This window comes from Hypanus sabinus, chromosome 8, assembly GCF_030144855.1.
Source record: "Hypanus sabinus isolate sHypSab1 chromosome 8, sHypSab1.hap1, whole genome shotgun sequence".
NCBI classification, from domain to species: Eukaryota; Metazoa; Chordata; class Chondrichthyes; order Myliobatiformes; family Dasyatidae; genus Hypanus; species Hypanus sabinus.
This window is the reverse complement of record NC_082713.1, coordinates 38,251,128-38,273,163: the sequence shown is the minus strand read 5'-3', so window position 1 is coordinate 38,273,163 and position 22,036 is coordinate 38,251,128. Positions and strand designations below refer to the sequence as shown.

The 22,036-nt window shown below is 39.1% G+C and overlaps 1 protein-coding gene across 1 annotated transcript in view; it reads left to right on the top strand.

Annotated features, from left to right (window-relative positions):
• The window catches only part of arhgef9a (Cdc42 guanine nucleotide exchange factor (GEF) 9a), a 295,537-nt gene that overhangs the window by 21,098 nt on the left and 252,403 nt on the right, over nt 1-22,036 (top strand). The window contains exons 3-4 of the mRNA XM_059976966.1: nt 3,413-3,775; nt 7,518-7,662. Coding sequence (XP_059832949.1) covers nt 3,413-3,775; nt 7,518-7,662 — 508 coding nt within the window. The remainder of the gene's footprint in view (nt 1-3,412; nt 3,776-7,517; nt 7,663-22,036) is intronic.

Below are 22,036 nucleotides of genomic sequence, written 5' to 3'. Positions count from 1 at the left end.
GCATGGTTGGAGATAAAAGTGCCATTTGAACAGAGGACCTGAAAACAATTTGGTGACCTTCCAGGCTGCACGTTAAACTATTGATAAAATCCAAATGTGTAGGATTCAGCGACTGGCAGTAATTAGTAGAATTTTTAAGTGTGCAAGCCCTTTTTTTTCTATTACCTCTGCAAAGCAGTTTTGAGTTTTATTTTTTTTTAACCAAAAGATCCAATAATCAGATGTGAGTGTATTTAATATTCTGAAATGGATAGTTCTGTTCACTTGACAAGATCATTTAAGGCAGTAATAACCAGTCAAAATGGATCTTGTGTGTGCCTGTGATCCCTCTATTAAAACAAAATACATGTATATCCTTGAATATATTTGCAGATTTCCTCAGTCCAGTCTTTCTCATTGTATACTGTTGTATAGAAGTATTCTGTATCAATGACAGTGGCTCAGAGGCCTGCTGTTTCTTTCTGTTTATTTCCATTTTCTTGTCTCTTCCTAGTGTGTCTCCTGTATTTCTATCTGAACACTTTACCTCTCATCTGCCCGTTATTTCTTGTTTCTAAATGAATTTATTTCCTTGTTTCTAAACACTGCTTTTTAAGCGTGTCTAACTTGTATGTCTAAATCTGAATGAACTCTTTCAAGAAGTGGATGAAATCACATACACGTGTGATATCAAGGGGGCTAAGCAGGTGCTACACATTGCCCAAGGGAGACCTGCAGGCTAGCAGAGGGAAGAAGTACCTGGCACCTCCTTTGGTAGAGATGCATCTCCACCTTGCCACCTACAACTTCCTGGAGATACAATATTAAACATGCAGTATGAGAACCTGGCCTTTTAACTGAATACCTCCAGGGTGCATAAGCTTTGGTGAGCCCTTAATGAGGTGATACATTGTAGGAGCAGTATTAGGCCATTCAGCCCATTGAGACTGTTTCACCATTCAGTCATGGCTGTCAAGGGTGTAATGAGAGATAAGCCATTGCTGTCTGGATGATTTGGTGGCAGGAACTGGTTGGAATGTAACTTCAGCATCTATAACTCCCTGTAATAGAGAATTTCAAAGATTAACAGCTGACTGTAAGTCAAATGTCCTCTTTATTTTAGTCTTTATGTGGCCAAGTACTCATCCACAAACTATGTCCAATTATTCTGAATTTCACACTGGCTTCATCTTTTCTAATTTAATACTCTCCATACTGTGAGAACAGATAATTTTTCTGGTAATTCCTTATTCCACATTATTAATTCCCCAGTGTCAGGTGCAGATGCTTCAAAACACCATTTTGCTTCATTATATTCTCAAATTTTATTTACATATATTTTATTGGAAATAGATCACTTAACATTTGAATGAAGCTTCACACAATCTATTTTTGGGCAGTTATTTCCTCTTGTTGAGACGTCATCTAAGAACCAGAGCCAGGTTTTACAGGAATGCAAAGGAAGGTAACAATTTTAAACACTTCTCTGCAAATAGCAAATCTAAATTTAAGATTATGAAATTCTGATGCCTAAACACCTGAAGTATATTGGAGTAAAGGAGAGCATGTGGGTTAAGCTAAACATGAGATTTCATCCCATTAAATGGGAGGACCAGCATAAGCGGAGTGGCTTACTCCGATGTTCCTGTGAGCAGCATAATTGGTAAGGGTCTCCATGCAGGGGTCTTGATTTCAAATTGGTTTCTCTTGCCAAACATTACAATCTAAGAGCTTTAAAACTCAAAAGGCAAATGCTGCTTCCAATAAAGCAGAACAGCTTCAGAGAGCTGTGCACTGTTCTCTTTGTGCCATCTCCTGGCTAGTTACAGTAGTTCAGCCATTAGCTTCTTTTAGACAAGTGATTCTGTCTCCCTTACTGTCACAGTTCCATGCAGGGGAAGAGTGCACAGAGAGACCAAATGTTCCAAGGATCATCAGTGAAATTTGAATGCCATGCCAATGAAGGAGATATTAGGTGGTGATGGCTAAATGGCTGTCTGAAGAAGCACTCTAAAGAGGAGAAGAAGGCAGAATGGCTTGCAAAGATATTTTACATTTTGGGATATATTAATAGTGTTATTCTAGTGATCTGATTACTTTATATAACCTCCTGATCCTCCAGGAGCAGTCACAGATTTCACATGCAGCATTTGTGTCAGCTTCAGATAACGTACTAACTACCACAGAGGCCTCACTAATGGGAAAGAGCTTTTCCAAGTTTAATCTATGAAATTCAGTCCCAAATATCCTAATCTAAATCTTAAAACTAGTATGAGATATTCCTGTACAATGGTTGGATTTGAAAATTACTCCATATTAGTTTAACAATGTTGCTCAGTCTGATCGATCTTGAAACAATCTTTCACTCCCCCCCACCCCACTCCCGCATTCATGCAATGGACTGCCTGGTTGACAGAGATTATCCATTTTATGCTAATAGAATTCTTTCCAATTTATGTTTTAAATAACTTAGAGCCACATAGAATAAAATTTTGGAAAATGTGCCATAAATAAGAAAGGTAAATTGCTATACTACTTTTTCAGGAGCAATTTCAAATTTAATAATGTTCAGGACTATACAAATGAATTGATTTCTAGCATGGAATTACTTTTGATACAAGGAAATGTCTCACCTGATGTCATAAGTAAGAAACTGCTTAATAATATGGAGGGTTGTGCACTTTACTTTATGAGAAAAAACAACACAAAAAATAATTCCAATAAGGTTGATTAAATCCATTGACTATACCTCAGATGTTTCAAATATTATCCTGTCTGGCATTAACTGAAGAAAAACTGCTGTTTTGTAGGAAATAATTTCTTGCCTAAAATATGCAATATTGGTACCTCAACGTAAAATTAGAATTTCAGCGATGGGACTTACTTATACAGTATATATTTCTAAACACATGAGTGAAAACATTGTAAATTTTGGTTGTGTTTAATAAATCTTAGAAATATATTAAGCTGAGAGGGAATAAAAGATAATTTTTACTCAGTCATTATTTCTAAAAAGCAATTATTTTTAAAATAATCTGTATTCTGTATATATCAAAGATCCAGCAAAGTTGCTGATGAGAGAATGGTTCTGAATGTAAATTTTAGATGAACGTAAATGCTGTAAAATTGCCAATAAGAAACAAGTAGTTAATATTAAAGAATAGGAATTGAATGATGACCATAAAGGTGCATGAATAATGCAAAATACCACTGACAGAGGCCACTGCAGAAAAAGTCAATAGCAAATAAAGCCCATGGTGTTGTATACTATTGACCAGCCTTACATAATGAAATGCCTATGTGCACTTCATTATTGCAGAATGAAGAAAGGAAGCAGGCGAAAAATTAAATGGTGCAACATTGTTCAAATGTAAATTTGTGGTATATAACTTATAGAACATTAAGATTAAAACGTGAAATTTAAATCCACAAGGTTTCTGCAAAGGAGAAAGTTGATGGGCTGTCTCATGATGAAGAAACCAGAGAATCAGAAGAAACAAAGAGTAACCAAACAAATGCAGACTGTGGAAAGTTGCCACGCCCTGTGTCAGATTGTGGTCTTCTTAGTGACTGGCAAAGCATAATCTTAAATGATGGCTCGCCTATCATAGCAGAATTCAGCATGAAACCTAAAGTGCCGGCAGATTCGACGGGAGCCGAAAATGGAATTTGTAGCAATTCTTCACCAGCCATGAAGATAAGACTTAGGAACAAACGTGCTAGGCAAAGACCTTTCTCTGTGATAGATGGAGCATCTCTTGCTGGACATTGTGAGAAGACAATCAATCTTCATCAAGTAAGATTTGGATGATTCTCTTCTGATATTTCTCTGTTCTCAGGTTATCTGAAAGACTGATCAAAGTCATTTCCTTCTGGCTGCTTTTCCTGCCCCACCAGCTTGCAGAATTTCCTTTGGAATGTAGCAGAAATTGACAGAAATTACCTGCATGAAAAATACACCACCCATCTGCAATGTACTGCTCTTTTCTCTTCATCAACTCTCTTAAATGTTTACTTTAATTTTTAACTTGCATGATATACTAAATATACAAAATGTGCTCTTCTTGAGCTTTGTTGTAGGAAGGTGATTCAATTATAAGTGGTGTTAACATTTTCAATCCTGTCCTATTTTTATACACTTAACTAAAAGTAAATAATGATGGGGGGAGTGAGATCACTTATGGCATTGCTTAACCTCCAATGCTACCTTTGTGACTGGCAATGGCATTTCTCACTGTAGTGCTAATTCCTGGAGACCAAGAATGGCTTGATTTTGTCCTTAGTGCCAAACAGGGGATGGGGCAGAGGTTGGCGTGCTGCAGTTGGTCTGATATGGAATCAGGTTGCCGTAAGGACGATTCCTGTATCTGCTTTCCCCGCTCAGATGTAATTTTAAACATTGGATGAAGTGCAATATTGATGTCCTTCAGATTGAAACTGCATGTTAGCAGTCATCTGGAATCCATGCATAAAGTGTGATTACTTAACCAATTTACTGGATTGCTATTCATGTCCAAGAGCCATTATATACCAAGAATCAAGTTTTCGGGAGAGTACAGTCATTGCATTTCCTGTTTGAAATAGCATTGGTAACAAACTTTCCACTTTCATTTCCAAAACTTTCCACTCTCGTGTTCAAAGCTTTCCATGGTCTTGGCTCCCTGAACTCTCCTCTAATCTATCTTTAGCTTTTTAAATATTCCAGATTTTTATCATTGTGCTAATGTGAGAATTGTCATTATGTACCTAGACCATAAATTTTGAGACTGTGACCTAATTCATCTCTGTCTCTGTCTCCTTCCTTTAACTCAGTACATTAAACCTACCTTGCTAGACAAACTCTCAACCTCTTCTATAATTACTTTATCCTACTTATGTAACTTCTATAATAACTTATGTAACCTGGCATCAATTTTGTCCTGTGATGCTCATAAAGAGGTTTGGGATGTTTTTATTGCTTTCAAGTTGGTACAAAAATGTTAGCTGTTGCTACTGGTATTAAACTATATTAAACTGTAATGCAAAGTGATAGAGCCCTTCAAAATAATCTTAAGGATGAAAGTGTAGCGAGTGACTTCTAAATAGGGTTGAGTGTAGATATTGCAATGCAGAAGAGGTTTTAATGGTAAAGAGCATCCAATATAATATTTTAGAAACAACTGGACCCTTAATGCTCTTACTTTATAGTTCTCTATCACTGTGCTTCAATGCATTAACTCTTGTGAGTTAAAACAAAAATTGATAATTGTACTTATTCATCTCTACCTTGTTGTGTCTAGTTTAGTTTTCTTCTCTGGATTAAAGATCCTCTGCATGTACACCCACTTGCCTAAAAAAATTCTCTGCTGTGTACTCACATGTTCAAGCCCATACTCTGAAGGACAGCACAAGTTTTGGAGACAAACTTCAGTCCATCTTCGAAAGATATCCCTTTGTGAATACACTTGCTGTTGGAGCCACTGCACAGCTTCCAGACATTGAAAAGCTAGTTGCCCTCCATCCTATGACACAGAATAAGGACTTGTACAATCTTAGTTAGGTATTCTCACATGCAGAACTGTCATCCACAGTGGGATGTGAAATGGGTAACAGCAGAATGGCTGCATAATGCCTCTCCTGATTGTCCTTTTCCTTCTTTAAGGTATATATTGGCCAACTTTTCCAGTTCTATTTCCCTCTTTAGGAAAAAAACAAAACAAAGAAATGGCTGATAATTGCACCTAATTGCAAGTACGCAAGAAAGTTATCAACCTGCTGTGACTAAATTGCTATTTACACTACACTACAGAAGGACAGTTAGTTCAATATTTGCTGAAACAATTTCATTGCCCATAAAGAGCATTCAGAGGCTCTTACTTATAACCTTTGCACTCTGAGGAGGTTATTTCTGTCAATGGAATTTGAACTGTGCTGCAATATCAGTATAGCATTACATTAAAATGCTTGCATGATATATTGTTGTTCATTAACAGCAATATTAAGATACTCCCCACATTGCTACTTAGAATGATTTAATTGACACTTTTGTTACTGCTATTACATAACTTAATTTTATCTTTCCAAGTTATAAATAACCCAGCAACTGTGTGGAGCTGAATGGAGAGTTTAACACTGATCTACTGTTTAACCAATTTATGGATAAGTGGACTTGAATTTTTGTTTTTACTCTCAATGTGAATTTTAATCACTTTTTACTGATAACCCCAATATGGTTCATTCAAGATGTCTCAACATCTGACAGACAATAGTAAGCAGTACTGCGCTGGAAATTCTGCCCAATATCTTGGTTGCCAGTGTTGGTTTTTATGCCTGATTGAGGAAAAGAAATCTCAATAATATTGCAACAAATTAAATGTAACAAATTACCACTCCCCTGCTTCTGGCTTCACAAATCATCTACCACCTTGCACTTCCTCCTCCCCTCCCCCCCCCCACCTTCTTACTCTTTCTTATTATTTTTTACAGTGCTGATGAAGGGTCTCAGCCTGAAATGTTGACTCCTCTTTTCCATTGATGCTGCCTGGCCTGCTGAGAAACTCCAGCATTTTGTGTGTGTTCCTATCATTTTATTTTCTGAGTGACATGCTTTTAAAGCCATATTTAGAATTTCCCACAAATCAAGCTGTGTAGATTTATTTTTCAATCTTTTCTCTACCTTAACTTATTTGGATTATTTATACTTTGACCTTCACAAAATGTAGTCAACACATGTGGGCTTGGGTAAGGAGCTTGCCATGTTTCTGAAGGGTCCAGTTAGGTCTATGCAATCTAGCAAGCAAATTACATATCCAATGCCATAATCACAAGAATCATTAGTATAACTATATCTCCAAACAGTCTAATCTGGAACCCTTAAAGGGACTGCGGAATACCATTGCCAAATAAAAACATTCTTCTTCACAAAAAGATCACAGAATGTGAAGCAAAGGGCTGCCCTAACTTCTTGGAACCAATGCTGTCAATAGTTGCAGAACAACATAAACCATACACACAAAATGCTGGAGGAACTCAACCGGTCAGGCAGCATCTATGGAAAGGGATAAACTGCTGATGTTTCTGGTTGAGATCCTTCATCAAGACTGGAAAGGAAGGTGGAAGAAGCCAAAATAAGAACACGGTGGGTGGGGGGGGGGGGGGGAGGGGGTTGTGGGGAGGGCAACACAATGTTGCTTCTTCCCTCCAGTGTTTTTAGTTGTCATTCATAACTCAGGTAATTAGAAGAGTGGTTCCAAGAGTGGCTCTGTCAACATTTTCCTCTTGAAGCTTGACTCTGAGCCCAGTCAATTGGTAATGATCTATAGAATGCCAACAGTGAGACAAAAGGACAATAGCTGTGAACCCATTCAATACCACTTTTAGAATAAAATGTTTAATATAATCAATGTTATTTCACCGTCACTTGGGACACTGGATGTTGCTTTGAAAATACCATTGATCATCAGCCGGAAGGGTAGTAGGACTATTAAATTCTGTTTGAGATATTCACAGCATTTATCATAATTATTCTGCACCATCTGATGAATATTTTTAATTTGCAGCCAGCAACTTGCCGCCCACCACCACCACACCATGTTCCACCTTTCCGGGCAGTTTCCCATAGTATCCAGCCTCTCCACTTGTCCCAAAGCACGCCAATTGGACTTGATCAGGTTGGGTGGAAAAGCCAAATGTTAGCAGTAACAGGTGAGCACATAAATGTTTTATAACTTTAACTCAAGCAGCATCTGTGGGAGGAAAAGAATTATTGACGTTTTGGGCTGCAATCCTGTGTTAATTGATTCAGTGGATGAAATACATGTCATCGCATTTACTGCAAACCCAAACTTTCAACCTAACTGTTATCCTCCACCAACTTCAATTAAATCAACTTTAGCCAAAAGTTAATGAGCTAACCTTATCTCAGAAAGCTCTGCTCTCTTTGCAAACAGTAGGGTTTGAAAAATGTGTCTTAACTTGATGCTGCAATGACAGCCAGTTATGTTAAGTCTTTTGCAACAAATCTATTGCAAATGAAACTCAATGTCTTGCGTATAATAGAAATGACTTTTCACAGGAAGGCACGGACAAAGTGCATAAATAGTTGAGAAAATTGAGGGGGGATTTTAGATCAGAATGGGAATATGATTGAGTAAGCAAACAAGAAGTGAAGAGTTGGAGCATTGAGGAGGTAGGACACTGAACTTGTGGATTTGTGGACATGGATGTGGGTTGGAGTTGGAATTATGTTTGAGTGGTAATAGAAGGGGTTCAAAACCACAGCTGTGAAGTGCAGGCAACCAAATGCATGGGGAAATGGAAAGGGATAAGCACAAAGAAAATTCCTAAAGTAGGAGCAATGAAAGAAGGTCAATGTGTCCAACTCTCTGCAGATGAATTAAGGGAAGTCAATCACATATAAATAATGAAAGAGCAAGCTTCCTCTCTCTTCTGGCGTCTCCTTCAGTTGGAGTAAAACTGTGAATTCAATTGATCAAAAAGAACTAGCACACAAGCTTGTCATCAAATTTTTACACGTTTGTTTTTACTTTGACATAAAAGAGCCTTTTATTTGATTGTGTCTAAAAAAGCCAAATTAAATCCACTGTGATTCAATGTTGTAAAACAATAAACAGGAAAACTTCCAAGAGGTGGGGGTGAATAATTTTATAGGCACTGGAGAGAGAACATGGTCATGGTATAATCTGATCTCAGTAATTGAAATATTGAAAGAAATGAACATAGGTTAACAACTACTCTTACGTATAGGAAAAAAATGAGGAGATGTAATTTTAGAAATTAAATTAAACACTATTAGATTACATGCAGGAAAATATTTGGCTGTACTTGTAACGCCAATTGAAATGGCTGGAGAAGAGATGGATAGTTATTTTGCTTGTAAGTGATGAACAGTATGAGGAATTGAAATTAAGATAAAGGAATAATCTGGTTGAACAGCCTCGCAAATTTAATGGTTTACCCTTTTTCATCGCAAGTGTTACATCTAGTAAGCCGAATTGCTTAATAGTGGAAGAATATGAAATGAGTTATGAGCAGTCAGTAAATGCAAATGGATATGCAGATATGATATTCTTATTCAACAATAATACTTGAAACTGGAACATAAGTTAGAAGATGCAGTCATCAAATTTTATAGTGTTCCAGCTGGAATGCATGCTAAATTTTTCATCCTGTTCTGGTTGCCAAGAAACAAGTGAGATACTGAAGCACTGGAGGAAGTGCAGAGATGATCTATAAGGCTGATCCCCAATCTTGGATGGTTCATTCCTGAGGAAACGCAAGATCTGCAGGATATGGATACTCTGTGATCCCTGTCTTGGAGCCCGACGTCAGATCATCTCTCAACAGGGTGAACCCTCGGGAGGCATCAAGCCCTGATGGTGAAACCTGGTAGGGCTCTGAAAACCTGTACCAATCAACTGGCAGGCGTGTTCAAGGACTTCTTAAGTTTCTCACTGCTGCAGTCGAAGGTTCTCACCCGCTTCAAAAGGATGACAATCTTACCAGTGCCCAAGAAGAGCAGGGTGAGCTGCCTCAATGTCATTCGCTCGGTGGCATTCACATCTACTGTGATGAAGTGCTTTGACAGGTTGGTCATGGCTAGAATCAACTGCTGCCCAAGCAAAGACCTGACCCCGCTACAATAAGTATACAACGGGTAGAATCTCACTGGCCCTCCCTCAGTTTTGGATCACCTGAACAACAGTAATATCTAGGTCAGGTTGTAGCTTATTGATTACAGCTCAATGGTTAACACCATCATACCCTCAGTTCTAATCAACAAGCTCCAAAACCTGGGCCTCTGCACCTCCCTCTGCAACTGAATCCTTCACTTCCTCATCAGTCTGTGTGGATCAGGAATAACATCTACTACTCGCTGACTAGCAACACGGGCACACCTCAAGGATACATGTTTAGTCCACTGCTGTAAATATATGTATCTTATTGGAATTTATATTTTTATTATTATATACAGTATTACAATGTACAGATGCTGCAAAACAATAAATTTCATGACAGAGGCTAGTGATATCAAACCTGATTCTTAGTATTGTAGACCATTCAGCCCACAAGAATCATGAATAGGGGTAGTATTATAGAATCGAGCATCAAGGATCAACTTTATTCATTGTATACATTTAGATTCATTAGGAATTTGCTGTGGTGTGTTGTTTGAGTGCAACATTCAACACTCAACAAGATAAAGAGCAAAGAATTAAATAAATATAAAGTTAGAGGTTAAAGTATGGATAGGGAATAAAATGTGCATAAATACATAAATACCAGCCTGTATTTAAAATGTAAACAGCAGTGCATGGGGGTAACAGATAGAGAGTCTGGGGGCACTAACTAGAATGGTTAATCGGATGAATTGCCCGGGAGAAGAAACTTTTAAGATGGCATGAAGTTTTTGTTTTAATAGCTCCATGGCACTTTTCAGAAGGGAGCTTTTGGAAAAGCCAGTGAGCAGGGTAGGTAGTGTCCATGATGATTTTTCTTGCCTGCTTTTGTCCTGTGCACATACAAGACGCAGTAATGGTAGACTGCAGCCAAAGACCTTTTCTGTTGAACTTACAGCTTGCTGCATTTTTCACTAGTTGTGAGAGGATGCTGCACCAAAACAGGCTGATGTGAGGATGCTCTCTATGATTACAGTGTAGAATTGGCACCAGTATGGTCTGGTAAAGATGGAATTCTACCAATTGTTGCAAGTACATCCTCTGCAGCACCTTTGTGTTGACGAAGAAGATGTGGTTCTCCCACATGAGGTTTTGAGAAATAATGGTGTCCAGGAACCTGAATGTTGAAATGGTGCTAACTGTAAGAGTTTTTGATGGTGAGTGTATGGAATGGGTGGAAGTCCCGAAGTTGATATGTATCTCCACGGTTTTCAGGGCAATCATATAACCATATAACAATTACAGCACGGAAACAGGCCATCTCGGCCCTTCTAGTCCATGCCGAACGCTTAATCTCACCTAATCCCACTGGCCCGCACTCAGCCCATAACCCTTCATTCCTTTCCTGTTCATATATCTATCCAATTTTACTTTAGATGACAATACCAAACCTGCCTCCACCACTTCTACTGGAAGCTCATTCCACACAGCTACACTCTCTGAGTAAAAAAATTCCCCCTTGTGTTACCCTTAAACTTCTGTTCCCTAACTCTCAACTCATGTCCTCTTGTTTGAATCTCCCCTACTCTCAATGGAAAAAGCCTATTCACATCATCTCTATCTATCCCCCTCATAATTTTAAATACCTCTATCCAGTCCCCCCTTCAACCTTCTACGCTCCAAAGAATAAAGACCTAATTTGTTCAACCTTTCCCGATAACTTAGGTGCTGAAACACAGGTAACATTCTAGTAAATCTTCTCTGTACTCTCTTTAATTTATTGACATCTTTCCTATAATTTGGCGACCAGAACTGTACACAATACTCCAAATTTGGCCTCAACAATGCCTTGTACAATTTTAACATTACATCCCAACTCCTATACTCAATGCTCTGATTTATAAAGGCCAACATACCAAAAGCTTTCTTCACCACCCTATCCACATGAGATTCCACCTTCAGGGAACTATGCACAATTATTCCTAGATAACTCTGATCTACTGCATTCTTCAATGTCCTACCATTTAACATGTATGTCCTATTTGGATTATTCCTACCAAAATGTAGCACCACACACTTATCAGCATTAAACTCCATCTGCCATCATTCAGCCCACTCTTCTAACTGGCCTAAATATCTCTGCAAGCTTTGAAAACATACTTCATTATCCACAACGCCACCTACCTTAGTATCATCTGCATATTTACTAATCCAATTTACCACCCCATCATCCAGATCATTAATGAATATGACAAACAACATTGGACCCAGTACAGATCCCTGAGGCACACCACTAGTCACCGGCCTCCAACCTGACAAACAGTTATCCACCACTACTCTCTGGCATCTCCCATCCAGCCACTGTTGAATCTAATTTACTACTTCAATATTAATACTTAACGATTGAACCTTCCTAACTAACCTTCTGTGTGGAACCTGTCAAAGGCCTTACTGAAGTCCATATAGACAATTCCACTGCTTTACCCTCGTCAACTTTCCTCATAATCTCTTCAAAAAATTCAATAAGATTTGTCAAACATGACCTTCCACGCACAAATCCATGATGACTGTTCCTAATCAGACCCTGTCTATCCAGATAATTATACATACCATCTCTAAGAATACTTTCCATTAATTTACCCACCACTGACGTCAAACTGACAGGCCTATAATTGCTAGGTTTATTCTTAGAACCCCTTTTAAACAATGGAACCACATGAGCAATACGCCAATCCTCTGACACCATCCCCGTTTCTAATGACATTTGAAATATTTCTGTCAGAGCCCCTTCTATTTCTACACTAACTTCCCTCAAGGTCCTAGGGAATATCCTGTCAGGATCTGGAGGCTTATCCACTTTTATATTCCTTAAAAGCGTCAGTACTTCCTCCTCTTTAAGTGTCATAGTTTCCATACCTTCCCTACTTGTTTCCCTTACATTACACAATTCAATGTCCTTCTCCTTAGTGAATACTGAAGAAATGAAATTGTTCAAAATCTCCCCCATCTCTTTCAGCTCTACACATAGCTGTCCACTCTGATTCTCTAAGGGACCAATTTTATCCCTCACTACCCTTTTGCTATTAATATAACTGTAGAAACCCTTCGGATTTATTTTCACCTTACTTGCCAAAGCTACCTTGTATCTTCTTTTAGCTTTTCTAGTTCCTTTCTTAAGATTCTTCTTACATTCTTTATATTCCTCGAGCACCTCATTTACTCCATGCTGCCCATATTTATTGTAGATATCTCTCTTTTTTCCTAACCAAGTTTCCAATATCCCTTGAAAACCATGACTCTGTCAAACTTTTAACCTTTCCTTTCAACAGTAACATAAAGATTCTGTATCCTCAAAATTTCACCTTTAAATGACCTCCATTTCTCTATTACATCCTTCCCATAAAACAAATTGTCCCAATCCACTCCTTCTAAATCCTTTCACATCTTGCCAAAGTTAGCCTTTCTCCAATCAAAAATCTCAACCCTGGGTCCAGTCCTATCCTTCTCCATAATTATATTGAAACTAATGGTATTGTGATCACTGGACCTGAAGTGCTCCCCAACACATATGTCCAACACCTGACCTATTTCATTCCAAAACAGAAGATCCAACACGGCCCCTTCTCTAGTTAGTGCCTATATGTATTGCTGCAAAAAACTATCCTGCACACATTTTACAAACACCAAGCCATCCATCCCTTTTACAGTATGGGCTTCCCAGTCTATGTGTGGAAAATTAAAATCTCCCACAATCGCAACCCTGTGCTTACTACAAATATCTGCTATCTCCTTGCAAACTTGCTCCTCCAATTCTCACTTCCCATTAGGTGGTCTATAATACACCCCTATAAGTGTTACTACACCTTTCCCATTCCTCAATTCCACCCAAATAGCCTCCGTAATATTTTCTCTGACAAGCAACACAACACCTCCCCCTCCTGTCCCTCCAATTCTATCACACCTGAAGCAATGAAATCCAAGAATATTTAGTTGCCAATCGCACCGCTCCTTCAACCATGTTTCACTAATAGCTACAACATCATACTTCCAGGTATCAATCCATGATTTTACAATCAGCTTCAAGTTTTTATGATTGCACCGGGACACAAGTGAGATGATTAATGATTTAAAGAAAATTGAATGCAGAAAGAACAGATCTATGAGCACCAATCAAATTTAAGTATGCTACTGGTGAATGCTTTCTATGGAGAAAGATGAATATGTGTAATAAACTTCAGACAGAGCAGTTCTGTGAAAAAAAAGGGATAGCTTGATTATACCACTGGAGAACACTGGGGAAAAATATCTCATCTGTAGTTACCATATGAATACCTGATCACATCTTTGGTTATGCATGCTGTTCTTTTGAAAAAAGTACTTATGTAGAAATGCCAAGAATATTAATCAAATGACCATGTGAGGTCATCTTGGGTGTGACAGATGCCTTCATATGCTAAGCATTCATAGCAGATGACAGAGCACTGAAGGTGCTCGGTGTGGATCTGATTTTCTGCAAGTAGGACCTCCCCACCCCCCACAAATACCTTCCTAATTGATAGTGTAACAAAGATTGAGAGGGGATCTGATTGCAACATACAAGATTATTAAGGGATTGGACAAGATAGAGGCAGGAAATATGTTCCAGATGCTGGGAGAGTCCAGTACCAGAGGGCATGGTTTGAGAATAAGGGGTAGGTCATTTAGGACAGAGTTAAGGAAAAACTTCTTCTCCCAGAGAGTTGTGGGGGTGTGGAATGCACTGCCTCAGAAGACAGTGGAGGCCAATTCTCTGGACGCTTTCAAGAAGGAGTTAGATAGGTATCGTATGGATAGGGGAATCAAGGGATATGGGGACAAGGCAAGAACTGGGTATTGATAGTAGATGATCAGCCATGGTCTCAAAATGGCGGTGCAGGCTCGAAGGGCCAAATGGTCTACTTCTGCACCTATTGTCTATTGTCTAAAGTATGACAAGGACTTCTCCTTTCAACGTTTGTTTAAAGGATGGAAAATTATATTCAATAAATATTCAGAAGGTGTATAGACAACTCATTGGAACTTTAAAGCAAGATCGCTGTCACTGTGTTGCAAGCTGAGCAATGGTACATTTGATCATCGGGTTACTTCAATAGTCCTGGCATGGAAGTACATCACTGTTCCTTCCTTGCCATTGAGCTAACATCCAAGAGTTCTGTATCCAACAGCTGTGTCAAAACCCCTTCAATGTACAAGCCTCAATAGTCTAAAATTGAACTCAACACTAACCTCTCTATGACAAATGGGGAGGGTAGTAAATGGTGATCTTGCAGTGAAGCCCTGAACTTACTACTAGGTAAAAATAATCAGAAAAGACACAAGCTATAAAGTTCCACATTTTGTTGTGACAATACATTACCAGAAATATGTAATACCTTTAATAGTATTTCACTATAAAAGTTCTGTAGATTTAATGTTCTCATTCCCCTTTTCCTCATTATGAATTCCACTCTGCTGATTGCTCATTTAGATACCAGATTAGTAAGTACAAATGTTATGTATAATTTAAAACAGGTTGATTTTAATGTGCACAAGTAGAATATAAATTAATTTTCTTTACTGATATCAAATCATCAGCATTGATAATTAAGCCAATTTCACACAAGATAGGTGATTTTTCAAATGCTCAGCAGCTCACTTTGTAAAACAATAATGGCAGCAATCAAAACATTTTTAAGAAGCAACTCCCACTCATTACGTGAAGTTCTCCACTTTTCAATTTTCAAGCAAATTTAATTTTGAAGTAAAGCTTGAAAAAGGTGGTCCATATTTTATCTTGATGCAGGGAAGAACCACATTTCAGTAGGTTATCGCTCCTCTTTCAGGATGTTGATGGACCAGCCTAATCACAAAGATCCTGAAAGTCAGAACCAGAATGTTTCAAAATGAATTTAAATACTGTTTGTCTTTAATTTCTGTTATACTTTAACATTATTCTATCTCTATGTGACAGTTCAGCTCCCAAACCTGCTCTGAATGAGACTCAGGTTTATATTTCAGGCATTTAATCAGAGCTCTCTCCACATTTCTTCATTTCACTGCATTGATATCTAAAATATAATATTTTTAATGTTTGAATGCACCTTGATAACATTATACTGATTTCCACTAAAAAAATTGCAAAAACTTCCGCTACTTCATTTTCTTAAACACTCTGACCTAGAAATTCAATCAGTTAATCCTGTTTTTTTCCAACATTACTCAGTTAATAATTGACTTGGCCTGGGGTGAAATGCAATAGCAACTATTTCTGGATTGTTCTGCATCCTTTAAGAAATCTACATGAGGACTTCCTCATGTGAGTCACCCTTGTGTTCCAATTGCTGTGTCAGTGATGGAAGGTGTGACACAATTCCTTGTGCAATGCTCACAAAGCATTGTGAGAGAAATAAATTGGTTTGCAAGACCATCCATCATTCAGCAATACCAAATAACTATGTCTTAGTATAAGCACAGGAGTGGGGCCCAGTAGGGTAAAAACCTTACTTCCGTATCATCCATCTTGCTTCCTCCCTTCCAACCCATTAATCCCTTAATCTCTCTCTTAACCCCACATCCACAGTAGATGAGACATTGAAATTACATTGGCAAGCAAGTTTAAAGAGAACTCTGAAGCCTTTCATAAGTATATTAGAAGCAAGATGATAACTAAGGAAGGAATGGGTGCTCTAAACATGGAGACATCTTAAATAGATACTTCTATGGTATTGACCAGGAAGAAGAAGCTGGAGAATTAAGGGAGGGGTATGTTGATATTCATACTAAAATGGAGGAAATGCAATAAATTTCAGGTGAGTTTTCACAGTGAGGGTGGTGAATATTTGGAGTGAGCTACCAGAAGAGGCAATGAAGGCAGATGGAATTGCAATGTTGAAACGACATTTGTTCAGGTATATAAATAGGAAAGGAGCAGAAAATATGGGCCCAATGTGGGCAAATGGGATTAGTGTGCAGAGGCATCATGGTTGGTATGGATTAAGTGGGCCCTAGTGCTAATTATAATGCTGTACCTTTCTCTGATTTATGAACCGTTTGATTTTGTGAAAGTCTTTCTAACTCATCACCTGATTAGTTCCAAATTCCAAAACCCAGTTCCTGACTGAGTGATCCCTCTGAGGCCCAAATGGAGGTCTTGTTCTTTACCATTCCCTGTTGGCTGAGACTATTCCAACAGCACTGAAAGCCTTTTGATTTTAACACAGGAGGCAGACCTTGTGATCTTAAATAACACTTCCTCTTTTAATTGTATTTTGCTTAAGAAAAGAATGCTGCATTGGATTATTCTTTATGTGTCTGTATTTTTGCATCGTCTGCCTTTTATTTAAGAAAATTATATTGCACGCACCTTGGGTGATTCTTGCTTTAATTCTATGTGAGTGCATGCTGATCTACCATGATATTGGGAATTGCAATTCAAAATTGCAGAAGCTATAGACATTCATGTTTGGTCAGCACTTATTGCCTATCACTAATTGTCTTTGAGAATTCAGTGGAGATGAATCAACTTCTTGAACCACTGCAGTCTTTTTAGTGATGTTGGGAAGGGAGTTTGCAGGATTCAGACCTAGTGCTGATAAAGTCCAGCAACACATTTCCAAGACTGGATGGTGTGTAACTTAAAGGAGAACCCACGAATGGTGGATTTGCAAAGCACCTTCTGCCCTTGTTCTTTCTGCTGATAGACATAACAGGTTTTGAAGATATTGTCAAAGTGAGCAATTCAAATGCATCCCACAAATGCCATGCATTGCAGCCGTGGTGGAGGAAGTAAGTATTGAAAGTAATGGATGAAGTGCCAAACAGTCTGCTTTATTTTTGATGGTGTCGTGCTTCTTGAGATTTGTTTGCTTTGAACTCATTCTAACAAGTGGAGGGTACTGCACTGCATTGCACTGCTGTATTGTCCCTTGTAGATGGTGGAAAGATTCTGGTTGTTAGGAAGCAAGTTGCTTGCTGCAGATGTATCAGCCCTTGACCTGTGCTGTAATATTTGCATAGCTGTTCCACCTGAATTTCTAGTGGGCCCTAAAATATTGATGACATCTTGGCTAAAGAATGGGAATGAGTGTCCTAAATCTTGCTGCCGATTGACATCAGTCTTACCAAGGTCACCTTGCCTTGATGTCGAAAGCATTCACTCTCACCTCACTTTGAGATTTTAGCTGTTTGCTACATATTTGGATCAAGCTTCTGATGAAGTCTGGAGCCAAGTGGGCCTGGCAAAAATAAAATAAGGTGGGTATTGTTGATCAGCTTATTGGGGTAGGTACCGCTTGATAACATTTTGTTAACTGATTCCATCACTTTGCTTGTGGTGGAGAGCAGGCAAACTAACCTGTTCAGAGTCTTCTTTGTTCTTGTGAACTGAGAAATGTTCTACATTGTCCGGTCGATGTCAGTGTTGTAACTACTACAGCAGCTTGGCTGCGGGCTCATCTAGTTCAGGAGGGAAGGTTTTTAGTGTGACAGCTCAGATTTTCTATGAAGCTGTAGCTTTTGCTGTGTTTAGTGGTCTCAACTGCTTTTTTATAGTGCATGGATTGAATCACATTGGCTGAAGATGAGCTTCTATGACAATATCTCATTAGGACACAAAGATGATTCATCTAATCAGACTGAACATGGTTTGCAAATGCTTCAGCCTTGTCTTTAGCACTCACATACTAGGACTTTCTGTTATGAAAATGATTTTGGAATCCTCCTTGCATTATTTATTAGTTGTCCACTGCCTTACATGACCAGATATAGCAGGACTGCAGAGCTTTAGTCTTTTCTGTGCTTATCAAATTTATCTACAGTAAGTACCTCTGAATATTTTATGCTATTTTGAATATATATGGTTTTATATTTTAGATCCACCAGATCGATTCTTTAGGTAAGTGCTGTGCTCCTGCAAGCAAGCCACTTTGCAATTTTCATTAAAGCAGCATTGATCCCCTGATGTGAATGCAACTGCAAAGTGAGGGAAATGCAAGGCCACAAGGGCAACGATGAGGATTGTGTACATTACTATTGCTGCAGCTTGGTCAACAAGACTTCATGAATGCCTATTTTAGAGTTGTTATGTATGTTAACATAGAACATAGAACACACAGTGCACGAACAGGCCATTTGGCTCAAAATGTTGTGCTGAACTAATACTAGATAAAGAGTTATCGCCTTTGTAGAGATTATAGCTCCAGTGACCCAGGTTCGATATTGATCTCTGATATTGTCTGTGTGGAGTTTATTTGTGAATTGCATATATTTTATATGGGTGCTTTGGTCTCCTTCCACATCCCAACAATGTGCAGGATGCAGGATTAATTGGCCATTTGTACTGTAAATTAGCCCTGGTGCGGAGATGAGTGGTTGACTCTGGGAGAGCTGATGCGAAAGTGGGGAAAACACAGTAGGATCAGATCAGGAAATGTGTATATAAATTGTGCTTGATGGTCAGCATGGATTCAGTGGATGGAAAGACCAGTTACTTCGTTATATAAATCTATGGCTCGATTACTGATTCAATTATATTCCACCATAGGACCTCAGAATTTGGACTTTTTTCCAGATTATTTCTACCCTACAATTAAGTCTTGGCTCCTAATCTCTCCCCTATTAAGATAAACTGTTTGCTTTTGTGAGTACATTCAGAGTATTGCTCCACATTTTGGCTGGCCTCTGGTCCATCTGTTGGTCCTTTTTACTTACCTGGTCATGCAATCTTTAATTTTTCTGCTCTTGCGTTTGCAACAGCTCCCTCCCTCCAACTGTCCTATTTCCTAAAGCAAAACTTTTAATCCTCTGCCTCCCTTTGAGTCTGGGTTCTTTTTTTTTTACGTGAATGATTTAATTCACAATAATTGATTTGTCCTTGAGCTCTGTATTTTTTTCTCTATTATCATATCATATCTTGTTCTATTCTATGCTACCATGGCTCTCTTTTTATACTCTTGCTAAATTCCCTTTACCTCACAACTTTGATTCCCTGAAACATTTTTTTTACTGTTCCACTCCCTTCACTGCCTTACAGTCTAATCATGGCATTTCCAAAACTTGTCCACTTATTCAGTGACTTTTTGAATTTGCTCTCCTTTCTGATTTGGTCTTAAGAAGCTCACCTTTTATTCCAAGTTTATGTGTATCCTCCGTCTAGGTTATATCACTCAGGGAAACTAAGTGATGGTATTTACCCTGCCAAGCCCCCTCAGAATCTTGTATATTTCAATGTGAACCTTTTATTCTTTGAAAGAACAAATATTGATTGTTTCCCACAATTCAGCCTCCTCTCCCCAGAAATCAATGTTGAATCTAACTAATTGAAGAAATATAAACAATTGGAAGAGGTACAGAAACAGATGGTGAAAAGTCAGCTGGCAAAAGCCTTAGCGGTTCTACATATCACTGATAGTTAGACAGGAGATATAAACAGACAGCAGGAAGTAGGTCATCAACACCATGGAGAAAGGATGCTGGGAAAGCTGAAAGAGCAGCAAAATAAGTTTTAGTCTAAAAGATTCCTGATCTGCTGATGTGAGAAAAACAGGGTTCACAGATTTAATTTCTAGAATCTACATTGCATGGTACCAATTTATTAGGCTTTAATCTTGCAAAATTTAAGAGTACCGATGATCATTTCTGGTGCAGTTGTGCCAATCACAGAACTGAACTAGGCGTATTCATGTGTGATCTAAATTGGTGTACCCGACCTCCTTCCAGCATCAGATGGACACCAAATGTCGTCACTGAATATAGAACACTCATTTTCACTCACACTGGACCTAAGTTCTATATTAAATCTGTGTGGAAACAGTATTAATGGAAGCACATCACATTCATGATTCTGATGCAGTGCCTCAACCCAAAATGACAGTCATGCCATTGTCTCTGCAAGCCACAGTTCCCAAGGAGACTCTGGTTTTTTGAAGCGGGAGAGAGTTCAAAAGAAGTGAGTGGGGGCAATCGGGACACTCTTTACGCCACAGTTCCTGAGGAGACTTTGGATTGAGTAGTGGGGGAGAGAGTTCAAAAGAAATGAGCAGGGCAGTTGGTATATTCTGCATGCCACAGTTCCTGAAGAATGCTGGATTATGCATAATTAGGCACTAAGCAAGGGCCAATAAGAAGAAGATAGGTTTAAGTGGAGCTGCCATTGTGGGAATGGGGAGTTCAGGCTTTGGCTCAAGAAGCTTCATCAAGAAGGGGCAAAGGCCATAGGTAGGTTTTTTTAAAATTTAGTTATTCTTCCTTTCTTTCTTATTGCATGGTTAGAGTGGTGTGGATGCCAAGCAGGGTAGTGGAATGTTCCCCTTGTGGGATATGGGAAGGCAGGGAGACTGATGACTACACCTGTAAGGAGTGCATTCAGCTGCAGTTTCTTTCGAACCCAGTTGGACCTTGGAATGGATGAGCTCCAGATCATTTGGGAAGCTGAAGGGTTAATCAGCAGGACTTTCAGGGAGGTTGTAACACCCAAGGTGCAGTACACAGATAACTAGGTGACCATCATGAGGGGAAGAACTGTCTATGCAGGGCACCCCTTTGGTTGTTCCCTTCAATAGCTGCTTTGGATACTGTTGGGGGTGGGGGGGGGGAGGGTGATGGCCTAGCGGAGGAAAACCACAGTGGTTGGGACCTTGGCACTGAGTCTGGCTCTGTCACTCAGTAGAGGAGAGGCTAGATGAAACAATCTGTAGTGATAGGGGATTCATTGGTTAGGGGACAGACAGGAGGTTCTGCGGACAAGAACAAGACTCCCGGATGGTACATTGCCTCCCAGGGTAATGGATATCTTGGGTCGAATCCACACCATTCTTATGTGGGAGAGTGAGCAACCAGAGGCTGTGGTTCAGGTCGGTACCAGTGACCTGGGTAGGAGGGTTATGAAGCCCTGCAATGTGAGTTCAGGGAGGTACTTGCTAAGTTAAAGTACAGGGCCTCCAGGGTTGTGATCGCACAATGCTGCCTGTGCTGGTGAGAAAAGAAATATTAAGATGAAACAGTTTAACATGTGGCTAAGGAGACAGTGCAGGAGGGAGAAGGCTTCAGATTTTTGGATCTTTGGGTGCATTTCCATGGAAGATGGTCCCTGTACAGACGGGATGGCTTGCACCTGAACTATTATCCTTATGGGAAGATCTGCTGCGGGGTGGGGGTGGGGTTTAAACCAGATTGCAGGGAGGGCAGAAATTAGAATGGCAGAGCAGATGGTGGAGTGTTGTGGGGAAAGATGTTGTTTTGCCTACAAACAAAGTCAGAAATCATAAGATTGAGCTCAGGGGGAATAATGTTCTGAGTTGTGTATATTTCAATGCAAGAAGCAATGTAGGAAAGGAGGTGCTTAGGGTATGGATCAGCGTATGGAATTATAAGATTGTAGACATTAGTGAGACTTGGTTGCAGAACTGCCAACTCAATGATCCAGG